This window comes from Condylura cristata, unplaced genomic scaffold (genome assembly GCF_000260355.1).
Source record: "Condylura cristata isolate star-nosed mole 26May11 unplaced genomic scaffold, ConCri1.0 scaffold00006, whole genome shotgun sequence".
Taxonomy (NCBI): Eukaryota; Metazoa; Chordata; class Mammalia; order Eulipotyphla; family Talpidae; genus Condylura; species Condylura cristata.
In genome coordinates, this window is record NW_004567107.1 from 64,117,399 (window position 1) to 64,140,992 (window position 23,594).

At 47.9% G+C, this 23,594-nt stretch overlaps 2 protein-coding genes across 4 annotated transcripts in view; both read right to left on the reverse strand.

Moving 5' to 3' along the window:
• Window positions 1-6,053: 6,053 nt before the first annotated feature.
• Window positions 6,054-13,093, reverse strand: KIAA1161 (KIAA1161 ortholog). 2 transcript variants are annotated; one of them, XM_012721673.1, is made up of 2 exons: window positions 12,974-13,093; window positions 6,054-9,962 (listed from the first exon to the last, which is right to left on the reverse strand). In XM_012721673.1, exon 2 carries the CDS (start codon window positions 9,885-9,887, stop codon window positions 7,743-7,745), a length of 2,145 nt encoding a protein of 714 aa, XP_012577127.1. In that variant the 5' UTR covers window positions 9,888-9,962; window positions 12,974-13,093; the 3' UTR covers window positions 6,054-7,742. The 2 variants fall into 2 exon arrangements, with proteins under 2 accessions (XP_012577127.1, XP_004677790.1); XM_004677733.2 differs by having other exon boundaries at window positions 12,790-13,093.
• Window positions 13,094-14,455: 1,362 nt separating this feature from the next.
• Window positions 14,456-23,594, reverse strand: part of LOC101620212 (chromosome unknown open reading frame, human C9orf24) — a 15,228-nt gene continuing 6,089 nt past the window's right edge. Inside the window, exons 2-7 of one of the 2 annotated variants that reach the window (XM_012721300.1) lie at window positions 19,515-19,659; window positions 17,622-17,740; window positions 16,599-16,674; window positions 16,161-16,392; window positions 15,003-15,089; window positions 14,456-14,583 (exon numbers count right to left, since the gene is read on the reverse strand). In XM_012721300.1, coding sequence (XP_012576754.1) covers window positions 14,478-14,583; window positions 15,003-15,089; window positions 16,161-16,392; window positions 16,599-16,674; window positions 17,622-17,740; window positions 19,515-19,659 — 765 coding nt within the window. In that variant the 3' untranslated portion in view covers window positions 14,456-14,477. Of the gene's footprint in view, window positions 14,584-15,002; window positions 15,090-16,160; window positions 16,393-16,598; window positions 16,675-17,621; window positions 17,741-19,514; window positions 19,660-23,594 lie in introns of those variants that run through there. The other variant, XM_012721301.1, reaches the window with a different exon arrangement.

Sequence of the window (23,594 nt, forward strand, 5' to 3'; positions counted from 1 at the left end):
AGCATAATGGAAACCTCAAAAACCCTGTGTAGCTCGGGTCTCTTGACCACCACTGCTGTGTTGGAGGAGTCTAGAGTCCAGGCTCGAGCTTGCCAATAAAAACCCTCGTGCCTTTGCATCCGATCGTCTCTCTGATGGCTTGTGGGACTTAAAATCTGGGCACAACAAAGGGAGCAGCGGGCGAGACAGGAAAGGTTTGCTGCAATCATGTTGTTACAGGGCACCCCAATGTGAACTGGGTTGCCTATCTGTGGTTCGTCACCCGCATGCTTAAGATTCAATTGTACTATGGACACACACAGAAAGGTTCAATAATGGATTTATTTACAAGGAGAAAGGTAAAGGAACAACCCAGGGAAAGAGGGAGAGAAATGCAAGTCAACTAGAATGTCCTAACAGTTCTGCTGTCTTGGACTCCACCAGCACGCTGAAATTGATTGAGAGCCAAAAGACCTGCCGCAAGCCACCAGGCCAAGAGACCCCCGGAGCCCACATGTCCGGTTTTATCCCAACCTGCCTGCTCAGCTCCGCTCTCACATTCCAGCGTGCTTCTCCTTGGTATTGATGGGATTTGTAGTTCCAGTATCTGGAGTAGGGGTGGAGTCCATGAAACCTGTACCTGTTACAATGTGAGTCACCTCCCTGGCTGGGGATGGGACGCAGGAGGTAGCGGGGATAGCTCTGAGACTTAACCCCTAAAGAGTCAGGGTGACCCTGTTACAGCCCTATGGTTATATCTTTTAAATGCCGGAGAGTATGGGGTCCAAAAAGATTCAGCAGGATCAGGAATTGACTTGGGAGCCATATATTTATACCCAGGAACTCAGTGGTGTCACTAAGAATGACAGTTAAGCAGAGCACAGTTGAAAAGCTGATTGTGGGTCCTTAGAGAGGGAAGAGGAAGTAAATGTTCTTAGAGGAACTGAGAGAACAGAATTGAACCAGAATCCAGCTCCTGAGGGCTAGAAAGTTTAGAAATTAAGCAATATATCAGGTACAGAGATAAAAGTGCTAAGAATTACACACCATTTCTGGCCCCAGTGGTGGTGGTGGGGAACCCTAATTGGTGACAGGGGAAAAGTGACTAAGTATTGTATGAATTGACAGACATGTGGGCTGAAACCTCAATTTCCTTTTTAATCTGATGTTCTCCTGTGACAGGTGGTCCCCAGGAAAAGAGGAGGTTCCAGGTTCCCTGCCCCCCCCAGAAGGAGGGTGGAGTCTGAAAAGCAGAGAAGAGAGGAGTCTGAAGAAGAAGGAAGCAGGATGGAGAGCCAGAAGGAGACCTGAAGAAGCCACATGGAGCAGGGAGCATGTGATGAAGAATCCGTGCTTGTTTCTTGGCCCTGGACTGGTTAAAACAGATGTAGGTAAGAGAACCGTGGAGAAGTTGACTATGGCAGCTTTTATCTTAATTTTGATTGTGCTCTTTTCCTCCCAGGCTTGTCTGGCCATGTCTGACCCTTTTCTATGGGTCCCAGCCAGAAGGTGCTTTAGTCTTGTGGCAGGCTTTTAGGCCTTGCTTGGGCCAATGACTTTGGGGTAAACTTTTACCCACAAGGGGATGGGAAACTTCAGGTGTTTGATTTAGAAACTATATTCTTTGTCTTCTATATTATATACTCATTGTATTAAAGCTTTTTTCCATTAAAGCTCTTATGACTTTTATTGATGCAGAGGATTATAGAATCTACTTAAGGCAGGCAGGTTTAGGGGTTCAGTGGTGCCTCTCTCCCTGTCCTGTAACACTCCAACTCCAACCTCTAGAGTCTCTCTTCCTAATAAATATCCACCCTATAAACACCACCTTGTTTCCCCACCTACACTTACCCAGGCTCCTCTTGGTTTTCCACTATTTTCTTTACTATCTTCATCATCCCAGTGGGAAGAAGTGTCCAATGCTCTTGTCTGTACCACAATAGTCTTAAATGCTCCCTGGGGTTATAGAAAAGTCAAAATGCTCCCTTGACTCCTAAAACAATACCTTATAACCCCATGATAGGCACTAGTTTTATGAATTGAAGACCCAAGGGAAAGAGAGTATGGTAGAATTTCAACTGAAATACTTATGTAGGTATGAGACCCACGTTTAGGGAGCAGAGGGTAACCTCTTTAATCTGTGGCTTTCTTCTAGAGGAGGGCTTAGAAGGCCATACCATCCCACTGCTTCCCTCTAAGACTGCATTATATGGCCCTCCCTGGTGGTGCAGCAGGTTAAAGCACAGCTCTAAGAAGCTAAAGCCACTTCCGCATGAGTTCGACCCCCACCCCAGAAGTGACCCACATGGTATGGCAGACCTCTCTTGACCCACCCACTGCTCCCCTCAGCAGTGTACTTTTGTCAATCTGCCTGTTCTGCTCCCCACTGTCTCTGGTGATTCCTCTCACTGCCTCTGCACCTCTGACCTGTACCCCAGTTCTGTATGCAAAAAATAAATAAATCTTAAAAAAAAAAAAAAGGACGCATTATAGGGGTTCTCACTGGTGGCCTGGTATTAAATCTCATCACTGTCATCATCATGGCCCACCTCAATGGCCTAAGTTTGCTACTCTGCCAGGGAGCTGACCCACAAAGATGCAGCAGACCTCTTCTGTTTCAACTGCTGCTCCCCTCAGCAGTGTATTCCAGTAGATCTGCCTGTTCTGCTCCCTACTCTGTCTCTGGTGAATCCTCTGACCATGGTCCCCACACACACCTCTTGCCTGCACCCCAGTCCTTCATGCAAAATAAATAAAATATTTTTTAAATATCTAAAATAGACCACATTGTAGGTGAGATTGTTATAGTGTTATAGGACACCCCAATTCTGTTAGAAGACAAGGGAGAGAGGGAAACCCCTGAACCCCAAAATCCTGCCTGCTCTAAGTGGGTTCTGCCATCCGCCGCAAGAAGACAAAACATATATAAAACTTTAATGAAAAGGGACTTTAATACAGTGAATATACAATACGGAACACAAAGAATAGAACTTCTAAATCAAACACCTGAAGTGACCCATCCCCTCGTGGGCAAAAGTCAACCCAAAAGGGATTGGCCCAAATCAAGGCCTGAAAGCTGCCACAAGACTAAAGCACCTTCTGGCTGGGACCCATGGCAAAGGGTCAGAAATGGCCAGACAAATCTGGGAGAAAAGGAGCAAAATCAGAATCAATATAAACACTGCCATAGTCACCTCCCTACAGGTATCTCACCCACATCTGCCTTAACCAGTTCAGGGTCAGGAAACAAGCCCGGTTTCTTCATCACATGCTTGCTGCTCCAAGTGGCTTCCTCAGGTCTCCTCCTTGTTCTCCACCCAGCTTCATTCTCTTCTTCTCTCCTTTTTCTCTGCTCAGCTCCACTCTCCTTCTGGGTGGGGCAGGGAACCTGGAACTTCCCTTTTTCCTAGGGACCACCCAGTTACAAGATCTTTTCGTTGCCTTCTTCCTAACCCCTTCAACTAGCTCCCTTCCCCTCCCACCTGGCCTCCTGCTTGAAATTGTGTAATAGGAAGTTCTCAGTTGGACTCCCACAGGAGGGGAGAGGTGATTGGGAGGCAAAAACAACGCAGCACTACAGGTTGGGGTGGGGGTGGTAACAACTCTTTCTGTCCTTCAGACCAGGAATTCCCAGGGGCAGGGCCTCCTCTTCTGTCTTTTCCTATTCCTCTTCTACTCCAACCCCAGCCAAACACAGGGTCTGACTCCAAAAGCCAAGAATTCTCCCTTCTTTCAGCATGCAGCAAAGGTCCTTGGGCATGAGGAAGTAAATAGCTAACCTTGAGATAAAAACCAGATTGTTCCCTGAGACCTGGGGTATTTTCCAGAGGAGGGAGGTGTCAGCAGAAGCCCCACTGAGTCAGACAATGACAGGAAAGGAAATCATCCAGTTGCCATTGCAGTTTTCTTCAAGGGTAGGTCCCAGCAGGCCTCCCCTTGTAAGGATGGGCTGTGCAGTTGTTCCAAGAACGGAAGATAATGTTTCTCAAATGGTTTTCAAAATACACGCATAAAGATGTGCATGTGTGAGCAAAACAGAAACAGAGGTATGAGAAGGATTCATTCAGCTCTTAGAGGACTTGAATACCAGAGCTTTGTTTTTTCTTTTTCCCTAAGTGACATGATTGAATTGCAGAAAGATTTCCTTGCTGTTAAGTGGATTGTATGGAAAGGTCCAAGAATGGAAAGAGTTAGGCCACTGCAGTGCTTCAGACTATAATTGATAAAATCTGATGTGGGATAAAGGACAGGGAATGAAAGGGTCAACACTGGCCTTGGACATGAGCAGAAGAGAAGGGACCAGAATGCTCAGTGAGGTATGCGGCTAGAAGATTTGCTTTGGAGCCAGGCCTGCAGGGTTAGAGATACTTTAGCCAAATCTGGGGGAATGAGGGCAAAACATCTCCCAGGAAACTCACATTTGGGCTTTGAGGATGACTTGATCAGGGTGTAGCTGATATGGTACCAGGAAGGAAACTGAGGCAGATTCTCATGGGGTATTAGCCTCCAGTCCCAGATTTCCTGCAATGGGCAACTAATCCCCATTACCTCTGAGGAAGAGAGTTCCACATTCATGCATACCAGTCCCCTATTACTAGCTTAATGGCAAAAGGGAGAGAGATGGGGAATTCTGGCTATGACAAAGCTTCCAGAAGCTCTAACTTGGAATGTACAAGAGATGCTGACAGAGATGGAGGTTTGGGCAAGATTGGAAGGGGCAGAGCTACCTAGGGGGTTAGGGGTGGAGGTGGCTCCCAGTCCAGTTCCTCCCCTCCCCCTCACTTCAAGACCCAGTTCTTTCTCATGGTTTCTGCCCTTTCAGTTTTGACAGCCAACTTCTTGAACTTCTCCTTTTGGTATCAATGAAAAGGGGAGGCACTTTTTGGCCAGGTGGGCGATAGCTTTGGAAACACATTTCAGCTGTCTCCCCATCTCTGGAGGGACACAGGCCTGGGTTAAGCCATGTTATTGAAAGGTAGGTGAATGTTGAGTCAGAGTGTGGGTCTCTGGATGCAGAATACTAGCTTCTAGCCCAGTCTTGGTTACTTACTTTAGGTCAACGCCTTTCTCTCTCAGTGCTTCAGTTTGTTTAGCTATGCTTTGTGATTCATGGGATCAATCACAGAAGCCAAACTAGGATCCCAATTACAAGCCACGGTCCAGTTCCTGGAATTTGGCCAGACAAGGGCAATCTTCCCTTTGACTTTGCTTGGTGTGCCCCCTTCCCTCTCTAAACTGTAAGATGCTGCTGCCTGCCCTCAGTACCCTTCTATACGCTCCAGCTCCTCCAAGTCAGAATGCTTAGGCCTCATGGGTTACTTTACCCTTCCCATGCCATCTCCAACAACACATACTTCTTGGCTTGGCCGGTTCAGCAGAACTGTCTGCAACTCTGAAAATATTCTATAATATCTGTGCTGCCCAATTTGTTAGCCATTAGTCACACATGGCTTTTGAACACTTGAAATGTGTTTAGTGTGCCTGAAAAAGTATATTTAAATTTTTAACCTTAAAAATTAGATTTATGAAGCCACATGGGGCTAGTGGATACCAATTTGGACAACAAAGGTTGTAGGTAGAACTGTTCATGTTGCTCATTTACAATGAGTTGAAAAGGAATTACTGCTTATTGAGACTTTACTCTTTGCCAGTTTTTGCGTAAGTGCTTTCCAAACGCATCTCAACGAAGCCTGGAAATCCCATTTTAAAGATGAAAATCCAAGGCTCCCAAGGTTAGGTACACTGGCTACAGGTGGCCTAGAGTGGGAGGGCCATTCATGGGTGAGGCAGGCTCTCCAGTCACTTGAAGGACTGGCCAGTGGCCAGCCTGTGTGTCTTTTTTCTGTAATCACTCTATAGCACATGCTAGGATACCAGGGCCTGAGTAAGTTCATCAGTGAGTACTGCTGGGGAGATGCTTGTGACAAAAAGAGGAAAGCTAATTCCATTTATTCCCTATCACCTAGGGACCCAGAAACCCTGGCTCCAGACATCACACCTTCAGCTCTTTCTCCTCTCGCCTTTCTCCTGGATCTCTGTGTCCTTTGGGTCACAAACCCTGAGTTCAACTGGATGCTGTGTGCAGAGGTTTGGGGAGAGGGTGTCACAGACAAGCCCAGAGGAAGACAGTTGAGTTGGGAGCTAGGGCCTGAAAAAAATACTTAATGTCTTAAGAAAGAAAACAAGAAATAGTGTTATAATAGCTATCTTTTATTGAGCAGCTACTTGTGCCAGGCACTTTACTACTTCTGTGCTTATAATTTCCACAACAACCTGGGAGGTAGGCACAATTATCACCATTTTACATATGAGGAAATGGTGGCTCAAGCAGCTTGCTCAGGGTCACACACTTGTAGATAAGTGGCAGAATCAGCACTCAAGCTGGCAAATGTGAGTGAATGTGAGTGCCCCAAAACTTTCATTAGGCATTTCTTCAATTGAGTCTTCTATTTGATTGATCAAATAGAGGGGGTGGAGGGGTTGGCAAAGGGCTGCATTCAGTAGAGGCTCAGGGGACCAGGTTCTGCTGTCTCAACTACTGAGGGAAGGTGAACCCTGCCCTGTTTCCCACCTCCTTACTCTGGTGAGTTCTTTTCTCCAGACACAGCTGCAAAGTCAGTAAAAATGAAGCTGGCTGAGGTTGCTCTTCTTAGGAAAGGAAAATGGCTAAAATAAAAGACCTTACCTTTTGTGTGTGTACACAGGTATTAATGTGTGTGTTTCATGTGCTGAAGCATGCCACCAGCAGAGCCAGAATGCAATTCCCTTTTAGACCACATCCTGCCATTTGTGTAGGGAGTGAGGCAGCTGAGGAACCTTGAAAGGGCTGTTTATTTTCTACTAAAGTCACCTAAGAGGGGGCTAGCTCAACAATCAAAACCTAAAAAAAACTAAACAAAACCCCAACCTCTAGTTTATCTGACCTCAGAGGTGTTTGTGTTTATTCCATAGATCCAGAGACACATGGTAACACTCCTCACATGCACAACACACACACACACATGTGGGCATACATACCTGGTGCGCATGCACACACACACACACACACACACACAGGTTCTTGAGTTAAGGCACCGAGTCTAGCCAGCATGACCTTCCAAGTCATCGCCCATGAGGCTGGGGGTAGCCAGTGTGTGTACCCAGAGGGTCAGAGTAGTGCTAGGAGTCTCTTCACAAATGTGGGACGTGAAGCATGACTTCTCACTGAGCCCAGTCTTCCTTTTCTCTGGACCTCTGTGTCCTTGTCAGTTAGATAAACACCCCCATCCCTTCTTACCAAATGGGGTGGGACCAGGACAGGAGCAGTTCAAGCCAGTTCAGGGCTCAGCTTCCAACACAAAAAATGTGACCTCTCTAAGTGTAGCAGGGGGCTATTTTGGGACAAAATGGCCATTGAAGCCAGAATGGAGGGTGAGGTTTCTCTGTGTGCTTCTAAAACCCAACCATATGTTGCAGGAAGACAGTTGACCTTTCTCTCCGTACCCTACCTCTACTCCCCTCCCCTCCCCAGCTCTCTCACCACATCCCAAGGAAGAGGTTTCAGTAATTTGAGTGAGTATAGAGAGAATGTTGAGCTGTTTGAATCGTGCACTGGAGTGGAAGGTTGCATCAATGCCCCCTCCCCTGATTAGAGCACATTTAGTTCAGCATCCACATTGTGAGTAGGCAGAGTCTAGGGGTGCATGGTGTGGTTGTGATGGAGGATTAAAGGCCTGCATGAAGATTGGGTGGAGGACAGTGGGAGTCCTGGATCCTGGGCTGGGTCAGGATGCCCAAATGAAGTAGGCTACCTCGTCCAGATCCACAGGGTAATCTGTGAGCAGCACCGGAGTCTTGTCAAAAAGTTCGCCTTTGTAACTGCGCCACTTGCCTGCCGGCAGGTAGACATCCCGCTCCTGTTTGCCCGGCTCCAGTACTGGCGCCACCAGCAGCGTGTCCCCTATGAGGAACTGTGAGTCGATGCGGTGCGCCGTTTCGTCGCCTGGTGCTATCCACCAGAGGGGGCGCACGATGGGGTCGCCTGTGTCGGTGACCTCACCCGCCAGCTCCAGCAACAGCGGCGCCACTAGCGAGGCCCTCAGCGCAGCGAATTTGTGTGCAATGGCCACTACCTCGGCATCGTATTGCCAGGGCGGGACCGAGAACTGCAGAGCAGGCATGAAGGCGGCCACCTCCAGCCAGCGCACGTAGAGCTCGCGCTCAGGAACTTTGTCGCCGCCCGCTGTGCGCTCGGGCACGGCATTGCCACCCACCATATCTGGCAAGATGAATGGATAACCCAGCATGCTAACGGTGAGCACAGCAGGGATGAGAGAGCGCAGGCCAAGATCGTAGCCCCACACTGAGTCGCGGTCCACCAGGCGAAAGAAGCACGAGATGTTCTGTGACTGGTAACCCACGCGGACCTCGGCCAGTGAGAAGAAGGGCAGTGCCATCTCAGTATAGCGCCGGCTCCACACGCTGGGGTCGGTCAGCGGTCTGTAGGTGCTGAAGTCCCGCGGCAAATAGCTGACTTCACCGGCGTCGAATTTGAAGGAGGCCACCGCATAGCGTGAGCGCAGCCGCCGCAGATGTCCCTGGAACCAGTCACGGGCCTCTGGGCGCGTGAAGTCCAGCACTGCGCCGATCCCATTCCACCAGCGCACCAGCGCCGGCAGCCGGCCGGTCGGTTCCCGCACAAACAGCTCCCCTTCCACACCCTCGCCAAAGCTGGAGGAATTGTAGTTGACAAACGGGTGCACCCAGAGCGTGACACTAAAGCCGGCGTCACGCAGGCGGTTGAACATATCGCTGGCATTGGGGAACTTAACCTGGTCGAAGTCGAAGTCTCCATAGGCAGGTGTGTACATGTCATCGATTTCAAGGTGGCTGCTGTTGAAGTGGTGCTGGCGAATCTGCTGGGCGAAACGCAGCACCTTGTCCTGGTCCACGGCGCGTCCGTATAGTACCCAGGTGGACCAGATTGGGTCCCGGAAGGTCTCGGGGGCTGGCACTCTCGACGGCTTGTTGAAATAACGCCTCACCATGTACTTGTGGATGGAGGTCACGTCAGAGCCGACACACACACGGTAGCTGAGCTCTGGCACGGCCATGTGGCCTTCGGGTGGTTTGTAGGGAGTGTTGTGGTAGCGTGCCTGCAACCGAAGCGAGCGCTCCGTGCTGTTCCAGCCGAGGTGGAAGGGCACTGAGGCGTTGATCTTGATGGCAGCTGCACGAGAGGACAGCCAGTAACGCTCTAGGATGCCTCCGAAAGCACTGTCAGAGGAATAGACATCGCTGGTGACAAAGGGCTGCGGCTCCTGCTGGCCTTCCAGACGGATGGGCCAGTGCTGCGTCCGCATCTCAGCGCCGCCGTACCAGTGGGCCGTGGCGTCACCCAGGAACATGGCGTGCTCCACCGCTCGCCCAGGCACTGTCTCCTCCCAGCGTACTCGGTAGCACATGACTGTGTCCTTGGGCCGAACAGTCTGGATGAAAAAGTGCAGGGGGCGCCCATCCGCTGTGCGAGAGCAGCCGATCAGGGCGCTGTCACCGCTGCAGGAGTCGAGGTCTAGCGTGCCTGAACGGAAGGCCAGGCGGAAGACCTGCTCACCCTTCTGGTTGCGTATGGAGAAGCCACCACTGTTGAGGTCCAGCAACTCGGCTCGCAGTCGTTCAGCCTTGCGTAGGGAGATACTGTAGTAGCACCAGGCCACGACTGCCGCCAGCACCAGCAACAGCCCCAGTACCGCCGAGAGCAACAGCGGCTTCAGCTCCTTGGATGGTTTGGACTTGACAGGCGAGAAGTTGTCCGGCAGGAAGGTGTACATCGCTGTCGCTGAGATGGCCCCCGGATTCTTATTGCCTGGGCGGCTTCCAGGGCGGCGGCGGGGGTAGACCTGGTTCTTCTCCTGAGGATTTTGGGGCATCAGCTCCCAATTAAGGAAGGAGTGGACACGCAGGGTCACCAGACAAAACCCATCTGAAACCTGGCCTGTCTGAGTCTGGAAGGGGAAGAGAGGTGGAACTGAGCTTTTTCATTCCATATTATTTCTATTTGCTGCAGCAAAAAGTGATTTGGGAAGGCGTACACTGGGACGTAACTCTGAACAGAATAGCTGTGCTTACTGATCCTTCCTAATGCTTATCCAAAAAGTCAGGACTCTGAATGGGGATGGGCAGATGGCATGCCCCATGTACCATCATTTTCCTAGTGGTGGTTCAAATCCAGACAGGGTCAGGGAGCTGTTGAGGATTACCAGAGGAAATCAGGCCTCCCTGGATAACACATGTGGGCAGCTGAGGCTGAAGTGAAGTGGAGGATTTGGAGTGGGGCTCGTTTCCCAGAGATGTGACCATGGTGGAGAAGGGGGGAGTATACTCTCAGCTCCTCAAGACTTTTAATAGGGAAGTAGGCTGACTTCCTTATCCCCAGAAGTGGACTAAGCAAAGAATTTAATCTTGACAGAAACAGATTAAATCTGGAGATTAAATACCTAAAGCCATATTCAGCCCTAGGGCCTGATTTGGAAGGAGGCAGGGTTGGGTTTAGATATTAGGGCTGGGGTGAGGAGCCAGCGTGGCTTCTCAGATCTCCCCCTCCTGCCCTCAGACTCTACCCTGATCTCAGCTATTGATCAATTCCATTTAGGGAAATGCCCACTTTGCTGCTCTGCTCCCAGTACCCGATATGAGGGCCTCCTAGCTTGGTTTCTCTCACTCATCCATGCCTCCTAGCTTGGTTTCTCTCACTCATCCATGCCTTGCTGCTCTTGTTTGGACATTGTCTCTTCGCCTCTGTATCATTGTAATACTTCCCCAATAGGTCTCTCTGCTCAGCTTTTTCTCTTATGCTTCTGCTTACAGTAACCACAGCAATCATGCTATAGCACTTACCAGACCACATCTCTCCCTAGCTGAGAGAACAGGTCATGACTCCTATGTTGAACTTTGTAAGTGAGGCTCAAGGCATGATGTGGTCTCATCTGGCTTTCTGATCATTTCCAGCCAAACCTATCCTGTGACTACCGTGCACATTCTTTTCCCCAACCTAATTCCTTCAGGCTACCAGTTATAGGAAATTTCACATGCCTACCTTGGACCAACATTCCTCTTCCCTACCTATAAATCAAACACTCTCTCCAACCCGCCCCCCCCCCACATCCATAACTGTAAGAAACACAGACATGGGAGGTGGTGTGTGTCCCAATCTGCTTAAAGCCACTGACCCTTCCTGTCCCTCCCTCAAGACAGAGTCCAACAAAGAAGTGGCACCAGTCAGATGCACACACAGACTTACACATTTGCCTGCCAGCTGGCTGCCCTCCTGCTTCATCTGGGGGAAGGAGAGAGGGAGACTGGGGAACAGTAATTAGCCTCCTCCTGGATGCCAGTATCAGCCTTTAAGCCCCCAGTAGCTTCCAAGGAGATGTCAGAACTCCTCAAGCTCTTTAATTTCCCCACCTCTTCCATGAGGAGATTATCAGGAATGCTAGGTGCAGATCAGAATTTTAAATACAGACATCAATATACAGCTCCCTCAGAGAGGTGCTATTTCTGGGCCCTATTCATTGTGCTCTCCCCCAGCCCCCACCTCCTTAAACCAGTCAGTTCCAGCCAGACTGGAACAGCTTCTTATTCCCTTATTCTTAACCCACAAAACTTAGCTTTAAGAATTTGCCCATCCAACCATGGACTCCTTGTCCTGTACGTAAAGGTTAGAAAAACATCCTGGAAATTCAGACAGTAGCCTTAGCTGATGCCCTCAAGCTAAGCAGAACCCAAAGAAGGTAACACAGGGCAGATCTGCTATATTCATAGTCATTCATTCTTTCACTCATACAGTTCTGAGCACGGAGGTAAAGGAAAAGGTCCACATCTGAATAAGATAGTGACAGCTTAATCTCAAAACTTTCATAGTAAGTCAGTCTCCCTCGTGACCCCTGGAGACATGGAGAAGCCACCAAGGTGACCTCAAAAATCCCTTTCCAACATTGAAGTACTGAGCACCTTAGTTTTAAAAGATTCTGAGCTATTTGATGAAGGGCAAAAGCTCACAGCCCTGGACGCCCAACCTACTTTTCTGACCCTTGGGACCATGCCCCCCATGCAGGCCTGTGGTGGTCTCCTAAATGCTACTACACATCCAACACTAACGATAATGCTAAACATTATGGCTCATGAGGAAAGTGCCAAGTAGAAAAATGAACTTGTCTGAAGTAATACAAGTAGCAAGTTTGCTTGAATCCAAAATTGCAGCTCAAATCTCCACAGCATAAGTTTTAGATGAGATATAATGGTCTGACCATCTGTCTGAATGTAGCAAAGGAATTGGAGTTTGGGGGGTAAACAATGAGACAAAGCTTCCATCCAGTGGGAGTCGGTATAGTGAGGCCCTTCTTCCCAAATGTTATTTGCTCTTGGAAAGCTTCTTGAGGGATTGGAAAGGGGCAGTTATAATGGTGTATATAGTAGGGAGCTGTAGGGGAGAACTGTGGTTGCAGTGTTAAGGCTGCCAGTAGAGCCCCCTGTAATCTGCCGCCTCCGTCATCTGGCCAACCACAGGCTAAACCCGGCAGGTGGGGTCTGCCCTAGCCAAGACTTCCCCACTAGACATTCAATCAGTCTTGGCTGCCAGCCTGTGTTGGGGGAGGGCCCGGCCCAACTGAAGGGAGGACTTTCCAAGCTAAGATGTTTGTCGAACACAAATTCCAGGGGAGTGGAAATGTCAAAGGCAACTCGATCCAGGCCATCTCCTGACCTGCTCCAGCGATGGGGTGGGGATGGGGAAGATCAAATGACTGCGTCTACAGTCTCATACTCTACACCTACCTCCGGCACCCAGTCCGACACCTAGCAATGTCCGAAGGGACAGGCGGAGGTTAAGGTCCGATCGCGCCTGGGAAGCGCGGCTCTAAGAGGAGCCCAGGTATCAGGCTTTCCCCACCCACTCGTCGGTATAGGCGAAAGTTTAGGAACTGCAACCCCCCAAGGTCCTCCCGCTGGGCTCACTCACGGCAGTGACCCCAGAAATGGGGGTGAAGGGAGGCTCCCGCTGATCCCTCCACGCTAGCGGGAGCTGAGCTGCCACAGAGTGGCGCCTTGCGCCGCGGAGCTAGAATCAGCTGAGGCCCTCCTCAGGCTCCGCCCTTCTGGCTGCCAGGCCACGCCCGGGTCCCTTGGTCTAGTCCTGGGCCTTGGAGTTCAGCTCCGCCCCTAGCAGCCGACCCCACCCCCCCGTAGTGTCCCGCGGACTTGAGGCCCCGCCCCTTATCTCCCGCCTTCCTTCTAAAGCTTTGAGCCCAATTCCTTGCTACTCAGACGAGTTCCACGAATGATGCCTCCGGGCTCTGCCCAGCCTGCAGGCCCGCCTCCGCAGGGCCATTGCTTGGCCGCGCCGGCGTGGCTGCCCGGGCCTCATGGGAAATGTAGTTTGGGAGGAAGAAGTAGTTGTAACTTGTCTGGGTTTCTGCATCCCCAGGCTAAATCTGGGATGCGTACTAGAAGAAGCGAGTCGTAGGGTAAAGGCTGGCCCTTCGGATTTCTTCTGCTTCATATTTGGACAGTTGGAGGCCATCCTCACATAACTCATTAACTAGTACTCTGTACAGGAAAACTTTTCCCCACATGGGTGAAGGTTAGTGGAATTCCTGGAGAAGCTCAGAGGCTGAATGCAGGATGGCTCCAATCGAGGATCCAAAGAGGGAAGCCTGTTCTGAAGAACCCAAGCAGTCGTTTCCCAACAGACAAGGCCAGCAATGTCCGAAGTCAGGCTTGGTATTTTGCAATGCTTCCCCCAAACCCCAGTCTCTAGACTGACAACCTTTAGAATGCTCTGCTTGGAGAAAAGGTGGTCATTGCTCACCATACTCCTGATCCTGGGAAGAGGAGGTTGCAAGAAACCTGAAGATCCCAGATATTCTAGAATATCCCACTCATTGTTCGAGGGACAGGGATATAGGTCTTTGTTTTATAATTTGAAATTTCTTCACCTTGAAATCATCCCTAATTAAGACCCCTTGGCCTTGGATGGGGAAAGATAAGTAAGGGTGTTTGAATAGGCTTCTTTGTGGAAGGTGATAGAGACTCTGGGAATGGAGATCAATAACTCAGTATATAAGAACAGAGGTCCAATTGCAGAATGGAGGATTCTAGATCCACGGAGATGTTGGGATGAGGGGACACCTAGAATGGGGGTTTCTGAAGAAATGGAGCTAGAAGACCTTCCTGAGGTAGGAGGTAAATGAGCCCTGAGGTAGAGGGGAAGACACCAGCTGAATACAGGGACACTGTTATGGAAGATACTCAAGACCACCTAAAGGAAGTCCTGAGATGATTAGGGTAGGGAGAGCTCAGGGCAGGATGACTTTTGAGAAACTGAATCTCAGTTGAGGGGCTTGGTAGAGGTCTGAGTGACTGGTTCCTTGCTGCCAGATCCTGCTGGGTAAGGACACAGCAGGTAAGGCAGCCTTAGGGGTGAAGTTTATTGCTCAGCCCCCTTGGCCCCGCCAGCCTGGGCTCTAACAGCAGTGGTAATCAGGATAGGTCTCAGACACAAACTCAGGGTGGACGACATAGTTGTTTCTCTGGGGGCCACCGGTCTTCTTGAAATGACTTGTGTCCCATCTGTGGGGAGAGATAGATCAGCCTTTTTGGACTCTCATACATCTGGTTCCAGTTTTCAGTGATAATCTTACCCCATTTTGCCCCTACTACTAGCCCTAGGCTTCCAACACTGACCTCAAATTCTGCTGTTAAACTTTTCATTCCCAATACTAACTGCCTAACATTAACTTCTTAAACTTTACTTCAGGGCCTGAATCTCACGCCCTGCTATCATGACTTTAACCCCCAATGCCTACCTTTAGCACCTCAATGCTGGGTCCACCATTTCCTTCCAGCTTTGATTTCCCCATGGCACTAGTGCCCCCTGGTGTCACCTTCCGGTCAGTGCACCACAGGGAACATTTCCAACCTGGCCTGTGCCTACCATCACCTCGGCATCAAGAGAACAGCCTCCAAGGGTAGATGTGCACCAAACTTACCTAAGGTTCGGACATGGGTAGTATGATGGCGGGGGAGTTATTACAGCACACTGCATTCCGGGCCGGTGCTTGCAGGGTGATACACTGCTGGAAGAGGAAATGATGGCCAGGGAGGGGTTGGAACTTCAGATTGCTCCTTACTCCCCTACCCAGGCCAACACTAGGGGTAGCACTCAGGTGTCAGTCCGGTGATTCAGAGAACCTCTCATGCCTCCCAGCCCTGCCTCTGGGAATAAGCCAGAAAGTCCTCCTTCCCACACTTGGAAGTCCTTCTCGCCTTAAAGCCTTGTTTGGTTCTCCCAGACAGGGCCATGGAACAGACTGGAGGATCAGCTTTCCCTCATCCAGGACCTGGGGGCCCCCAGGTCCTTGCCATGAGACAGAAATTACAACAGAATTATCACCGTTTCTGAAGCTCAGGCAATTTCTCTTTCACCCATACCCTTGTGATCAATATAACTTAGTCTCCCACAATGAATACTGTTCTCTTGGCCTGGGGGAGGGGCAGTCAACATGGTGTATCCCCCAACATGAATGCACAGATCTTTGGACTGATATGGGTGTTGGGGTTCTTTCTCCTAGGCTCAAGAGAATCTGTGCTGTAGTCCAGGCTGTGACTGTCCACCATCTCCTGGCTGTCTACCTTTGCAAGTGATCTGGGGCTCTAAATAGACAGGGACCCCTCTGGTAATTTGGTGACTTTCCTTGCTTACTTAACAAGGGCCTGAAAATGACCCTGCCCATTACAGATGGTGACCCAAGGCCAGAAAGGCACTCCTTAGGTTAGGATCTGCAATCTGCTAACCAGGTAAGGGGTGTAGCACATGGCCTCTGGAAAGGGGAGCCACCAGTGTTGGGTTTCTTCCTCAACCTCTCCCTCGCCCCTCTGCGGCAAAACCTTTAGAAGATACTGAAGCCAGGGTGATTTTGCTCCCAGTTCTGGAGGGACAGTGTCGGGAACATGAGGGGATCTTTGCAGTTTCTCCCACCTCAGACGCGGTAGTTACCCTGAGGGGAGGGGACAGGGGCGGGGCCAGGTGGGGAAACTTCAGGGGTCAGACAGGTCTGGGGCCTAGGGGCGGGGCCTAACTAAAAGTGAGGGTGTGTAGAGCTCTTGGCTGGGGTAAGGTGGAACTCTGGGGACGCGGCCCCGCGAACCTTACAGTCGGCTGTGAGCACAAGGCCCGCTGGCGGCGTTCGGTGCAGGGTGCCCCGGTGACACAGTAGTCCATCCCGCGCAGACAGTAGTGGCGGCCAGAGCAAGGGCTTTCATAACCTTGGAAGGGCAGGCGGCCCTGCAGGGGGTCCAGGCAGCCGCAGCGGGATGTGATCTGCGGCAGCTGCTGGTGTCTTGACAGCGAGTTCAGCATGTTCACCACCACGTCGCGCTCTGCACCCACAGACCCCCGAGCCAGGGAGACCCAGAATCACAGGAATGGGAAGAGGCAGGGTCAGAGGAAGAAAGACAAAAACAGGGTTAGATAGAGATAGGGTTACCTTCTTTTTAGGGTCCTCGGCCTCAGCCCCATTCTCCAGGTTCCCAGCCCGCTATCCTACTGGTCTACCCATTCTCTCCACTACACCACCATCAATTACCGTAAGCATTGAGTCGCTCGGGTTTAGGAGGACACTCCAAGGGCATTCCCCGAACTGCTGTCTCCATTCCAGCCTCCTGGAAGTGGCACACAGGCTAAGTCAAGCTCTGATACGGAAGAGTTACTTCTTTAGCGGATCCTCTTAGAGGACCCAAGCTGGCCCTGTGCAGTACCGTTTCCCGCCCTCCAGAGGCTCCTCTGTCTCCTCTCCCAAGCTCGGGTGTTTGGTTTTTGTAACCTGGCAACAGTTCTACTCCGCCTACCAGAGGGAAGGGAAAAAGGAAGTGGACCAGGTCTGGCTGGACGCAGGCCTCTTCACAACCCCACAAGATCTCAGCGTTTCCCTTTGATTTTGCCCCTCCTCTTTATCAAGCCGGCTCTGTGTAGCTGTGTCTCCTATTTCTCTACTAAGGAATTTTTTCAATATTGCCTGCCCATAGGAAGTTACCTGGGGAACTTGTGAAAAATTCTTATTCTTGAGGAAATTCTGATGCAACAGTTCAGTCAACCCGAGGTCAACCATCAACCTAGAGTTAAGACCCAGCTCTGATTTCAGATCTTCTCACATTTTCTCTTCCTTCCTACAGCTGGGGCTGCACCAAACTTTTCTATCTTTATGTAAGGATTTCTCTCTAAGAATTTCCTCTATCTGGACTGCCCCTGGTCGCCTTGCTCTCCCCTATGTTGTCCTTGCTTACATCACAAAGGAGGGGATGGTTGCTTGCTCAGCTATCATTCACTGACTCCTTGATAAACTTCAGGAAGGTAGTTGGGCAAGGAATACACATTAGCTATGTCTGCATAGGGCCAGGGCAGAGATTGGGACTCAGGGGACTTAGGGACCCAGCACAGTTCCATTTCTGGACTCCCTTATCTCCTAGAAAATACAAACCCTAAAAAAAAAAAAAAAAAAAATACAAACCCTAGACTTACAGAGCTCTGGAGTTGGTGAGAAAGGGATAGTGAATAGCTCTCACTATGATCTGAGAGGCAGAGGGAGGAATACTGCAGGTATAGTGGCTACCTTAGGCAGCCGGGGGAGGCATGTGGTGTATTTGCTGTTCCAGCCGTTGCAGTAGTAAGGTCCCGTTCTCCATGTGTTATACTGGTCACTGCACAGGTAGTTTGGGTTGCATCTGTCTGCTTGATCATAGGGGTGGAGATGAAGACAGTGTTTACTCCTTACTCTACCCAGGATATGTGACCATCTAGATTTTTCTTCCTTGGTGCCCAGCACAAATGTCTCCCACTAATGTCTTGCAGACCAGTCAAGCCCAGGCTGGCCCATTTCCCACCTTCAATAAGCAACTGGGTGGGGTCTGCATCTTTTGAAAAGTTCACTTTTTATCCTAGCACCACCACCTTGGAATCTGCCAACTTGGAAATGGGGCTTTTGCCCAAGTCCTCCCTCTTGTCTTCCATATCTAGGCTCCAAAGTGTGCTTATTCTGCTGCCTTAACATCTATTGAATCTATTCTCCTTTCCAGTATCCCATACTCTTTCCACTATAGCTCTGAAATATCTTATCCAGGAGACAACATAATGTCATGATTAACAGAATAAACTCTAATTAGCTTTGTGTAATCTTGACTGTTAGGTTAAATAATTTCATTGCATGTCAGTTTCCTCAATTTTAAAATGAGTGTAATAATACAATCTACCTCATAGGGATGTTGTGAGATTTCAGTAAGTTAATAAATGCCAAACACTTAGAACAATACCTGATCCTGATATATATATGATGTCAGGTGTGTGTGTATGTGATATATATGTGTATGTGGTGGGGGTATGTGTCCCACCTTTGAAATCTCACAATCTGATCTCTACATAGAAATTGTAGTACTTTTTCGCAAATGAAAATATGACCAAAAATATTTCCCTGTTAAACCCTTTCAAAGCTTCATCTACACAGTCACCTAAGTTTGTCCTACTAGGCCCTCCATGATCCACTCCCTCACAATCTGAAAGAATAGATAAGAGATGTTAGAAAAGGAAGCCTAGGGCCCCCCAGGGAAGAGCAGGGGTATGTTTGTGTGGAGTAGGATATTGGGATTTGCGAGTTATGGGTTGGTTGGTTGGATATACAAAATTTAAGGTTTTTGGGAATATTCAGGTAAAGATGACTATTATCAGATGAGAGAGAGAAGAATTCTAATGAGAGGTGGAGGTAAGAGTTAAAAGATTTGGACTTGTCAGTAATTAAAGATATGAATTAGATAAAATTGTCTCAGGAGAGGAGTCAGGAGAGAAGAGGTCTCAGTTTAGCACCCTTTGGAACTCTGTTTCCAGAGTGAATGGACAAGAGACCCAGGAAACAGAGGCATCATAGAAGTGGAGGAAGGAAGGCATTCAGGAGGTAGAGAGTGGTCAGAGAGTAAAATGTAAAAGACTGAAGAGTCCTGTGGATTTGATTATTAGAACCACACAGAGCCATTTTAGTGTTTGAATATAGAAGATGCAGGTCACCAGTTTCAATTGAATACAGGTATATTTTATCACTAATTCATTCAACAAACACTAGGAGTTCTGTCACTGTCCCAGATTGGAGGTGCACAGCTGTGAATCAAACAAGACTGCTTTTATAGCAAATACAGGGGAACAGATCAGATACTCCTAACCATATGAGAAGACAATTTCTCTGAAGTATAAGGAAGGTGAGAAAGTAGAGACAGTGAGTATAGACTGTGTTTCCAAGAATTTTGACTGTGAAGGAGAGGAACAGGAGAGAGCTTTTAGACTGAAGAGATTGGAAAAATCTTCCAATCTCAACCAATGAGGTGTGGTGAGGCAGAAGGATGCAGGAGAGGTAGAGGATCAGGATCAGGGTAGAGGTCAGTAACCAAGTAGGGTTCAGCTGGAGGGTTGTTGCTGGGGATTACTGAAAGGGACCAGAGCTGGTTGAGTGGGAAGGTCCTACCTTCCTGCTGAGAGAGCCAGTACTTCTCCGGTAGATATGGGTGGCCTGGCACAGAACCTTTATAGCTATAGTCCTGCACAGCACATTTGACCATCTTCTGCAGGGCTTCAGGGTCCACGTGGCGCTGCATGGTCTGAGAAAGTCCCTGGGCAAGAAAAGATGGGGAAAATGCATAGAGACCCCAGCCTCGGGGTCCTACTGGACCAAGATCTAGCTCCAATTGAGAAGGTGGCTCCCCAAACCACCCCTCTCTGTGCCAGGACTCTTTGGACAGTCTTGTTCCCCACTGCAGTCCTTTTGTTTGAATCATCCTCTTTTCATTTCTTTCCATCCAAGGCTGGGGCTTGGAGCCAGGCATTTGCTCTCAGTCAGAGTAGTTTTCTGTTTTTATCTTGATTGGGAGTTCTAAGAGCAGAGCTAAGTGCTATGTACAGAGTTGGGTGTTCCAGTTCTTTTTCTCCCATATTGTGTGCTGCCAGAGAGCAGGTCCTGGGTCTCCCCCAACAGACCACTTGTACAATCTGGAGCCTCAGGAGAGGCTGGCTGCCCTGACAGCAGCTACGCTATATAGATGTTTTTGGACAGGGAGGGTTTTCTGGAAATCTGACACCTTGAAGGAGAAGAAGGATAAGGCTGGCAGGGGCAACTACTTCATAAGATCTAGTTCCCTGTCTCAAACTTGCCTCTGATTCTGCTGTGGTTCTGATCTTGATGCCAATATTACCCTAGGCCCTCAGGCTAATTTTGCCTTGGTCCTCATGCTACGCTAACTTATTTTGGATCATGGTTTAAGTCCTGGAACCCTCTGCTTCTTGGGTTTTACCTCACTTATCCTTCACCCTTTGTTGGGCTTGGGCTATGTAATCCCAAAGCAAGGTCTCCTTGTGGGTCCTCTTGTCCTCAGCTGAGCAGAATGCCAAATTACTGTGGACCCACAGATGTCTGCACACAGCTGATGTGAACAGACGGCTAGGTCACAGAGGTGGGCCACCCAGCAAAGTCAGTCACCAGAAAGGACTTCCTCATAGTGGGCATTGAGGTACTGGGATGGGATGATGACACTGCACCCCCAGTTTTCCTCTTTATGATCCAAAGAGCAGAAACTTTTCTTGATCAGGGTTAATATCTTGCTGCTCCTAGTGTCTTTGCAGCTCTGAAAATACCTCAGCTGAGGGAGTCTTTGGGTTTCCTATGCCCAGCTGAGTTTCTGTTCTGTGGACAGATTCTGCACAATCATCCTGTCTTTGAAGGGAGGGGACCCACTTGGCATTTTGCTGTGCTTTAGATATACATAGACATACTCAGATCTGAGCACCCAGATATACTCTCTCTTTCTTTCTGTCACACACACACACACACACACACACCACAGATGCACTTTTTAATCATACACATATACACAGAGATACAAAATAATCATTTACAATGCACAGACATTAACTTTTCCTCAGCCATCTGAAATCTTAGCTCATGTTTATCAATGGGAGTAAAAGAGCTCATTGGAGGTTCTTATTTGAAGGTGGTTTTGTGAAACATGAATATCACTGTCAGATGATTTGACTAGATTACTTTTTTTTCAAACTGCCAACATCTTTCCTCTTGAACTGATCAGATCCTTCAGAAGGCACTACTTCAGTCTTCAACCTGCTACTAGTGATACAACAGCAAGTGTTCTGAGAACTTAATGGGGAAGAGAGCTGCTGGATTTCAGAAAACAGCACTTCACCTGTTTTCAGTATGGTGCCATGTCTTCAACTAGGCATGGTATCTCCAGTCCTGAGATCCTTGCCAAAAATAAGCCCAACTTTTGCAGAGATGTGGTAGGCTGTCACTGTTTGGTTTGAAATAGGAGGTTAGTGCGTTTAAATGCTCCATAAATAGCTTTCAAATCATTCTGATATTAGCTTTGGTCCTGTCCTATCTTCAGTTCCAGAGAAGTCTAGTATTACAAATTCCTGAGCCTTCTAAATTTTCTGTAGTTTTAAGTTGAATAATGGCTTACATTTTCCACTGCTGGGTTTGGATGCTGCTTTCTTAGATCTGCTGTCACTTACTATTTAACTATCATACTGTCTTGCTGCTAGAATTTTGTTGGCATTGTCCCTATTAGTCCTGAGAACTTATGTCTTAAACATATACTTATTGTCACTTTATTGAACATGTATTCAATTTTAACCCAGCAAAATACAGTTCTTTATCTATTTATATACTACTCCTTTGTCAATTGCATGTTGCAAATATCTTCTTTCAGTTTGTGGCTTGTGCTTTCATTTTCTCTATGGTGTCTTTTTGATGATCAGAACTTTTTTTTTTTAAGATTTGTTTATGTTATGCATACAAGAACTGCAGTACAGGCTGAATTGTAGGGTTGGGGGATGGTGGTGAGAAGATTCACCAGAGACAGAATGGGGAACAGAACAGGCAGATGAACTGCTGGGCGAGACAGGTATGCTGCACCATGTGGGTCACCTCGCTGGCCAGGGATTGAACTTGTGCTGCAGTGGCTGTGCTGTGCTTTAACTCCTTGCACCACCAGGGAGGCTATGTTAATTTTAACATAGATGAATTTATTAATCTCTCTTTTATGTAGTATTTTTGTGTCTGGTACAGGAAGTCCATCCATACCTTCGGATAATAGAGATACTGTCCTATATTTTCTTCTAAAAAATTCTGCAGAGTTTTATTTTCCATATCTAAATCTTCAATCTGTAAGGAATTGCTTTTGGGGTTTGATGTGAGTTAGGAAGCAACTTTGTTTTAATCCATATGGATAATCAATTATTCCATTGAATAGTTTGTCTGTCCCCACAGATTTGTAATATCATCCTAGGCCTGATGTATCTTTTTCCATAGCTTTAGTTTTAATCATCTCTGTTGTGTATTGTTTTCATATATATGTGATTCCATTTCTGATCCATTTTATTACATTATTCTGTTTTTCTATCACTACAGTAATACAGATTTTCTGAATTTCTATAGCTTTGTAATAAATATTAATATCTGATAGGGAAATCCCCTTATCCTTCAGGTACATTTTAACTATTTCTTGGAGCTCTTTTCTTCTCTATAAGTTTTAGAAACATCTTTTTAAGTTCTTTAAAATATCCTGTTGAGATTTTAATCAGAACTGCACTGAATCTGCTTGTGACACTTCCTACCCATGAGCAAATTATAAATTTTCATTTAATTAAATATATATTTTAAGTATTCAAAGTTTCATAGTACTTGTGAAGTACAGCACATAGTATACAGTACTTAGTTTTGCATAGTACTTAGTTTATTTCTACTTGTTTATTGTTGCTAGATGATAGGTATATTTTAAATTATGCTTTTAAAATATTTGTTGCTGATGTAAAGAAATGTGGTTGGCTTTTATCTTATATTCAACTTTCTATGTTCTCTTTTTCTAACAATTTGTGATTCTATATATACAACTGTGCCATCTGTGAATGAAGTTTTTAAAATTCCTTTCCCACTCTCGTTTGTTTCATCTTTTCTCTGTTCTGAATAAGACCTCCAGTACAATGCTGAATAGAAATAATCATGTGTAGAGCCTTCCTGGTGGCCTGAGGGGTTGCGTCTCAGCACTATGAAGCTATCCATAGCCACTGCAGTCAGTCCCCAACCAGGAAGGTGACCCACATAAGTGCAGACCTCTCTGTCTGGGCTGTTGCTCCCCTCAGCAGTGTAGTTCAGTAGGTCTGCCTGCTCTGCTCCTGACTTTGTCTCTGGAGAGTCCTTTCACCTCCCCTTCCCACATCTTTGGCCTGCACCCCAGCCCTTGTATGGATGAGAAAAGTTTTTTGCTTAAATCACGTGTATTAAAAATATGCCCCCAACACTTAGTAATCAGAATGATGTTGACTGTATTCTTTGGTTTACATTCCTTTATAAAGTTAAAGAAGTTTTCTGGTTTATGTTTGCTAAGTTTTTCTTTTTGTTTTTTTTTTAAAGATTTATTTATTTGTGCATACAGAACTGGGGTACAGGCCAGTGGCTCAGGGGCGGTGAGAGGCTTCACCAGAGACAGAATGGGGAGTAGAACAGGCAGATCTACGAAGTACACTGCTGAGTGGAGCA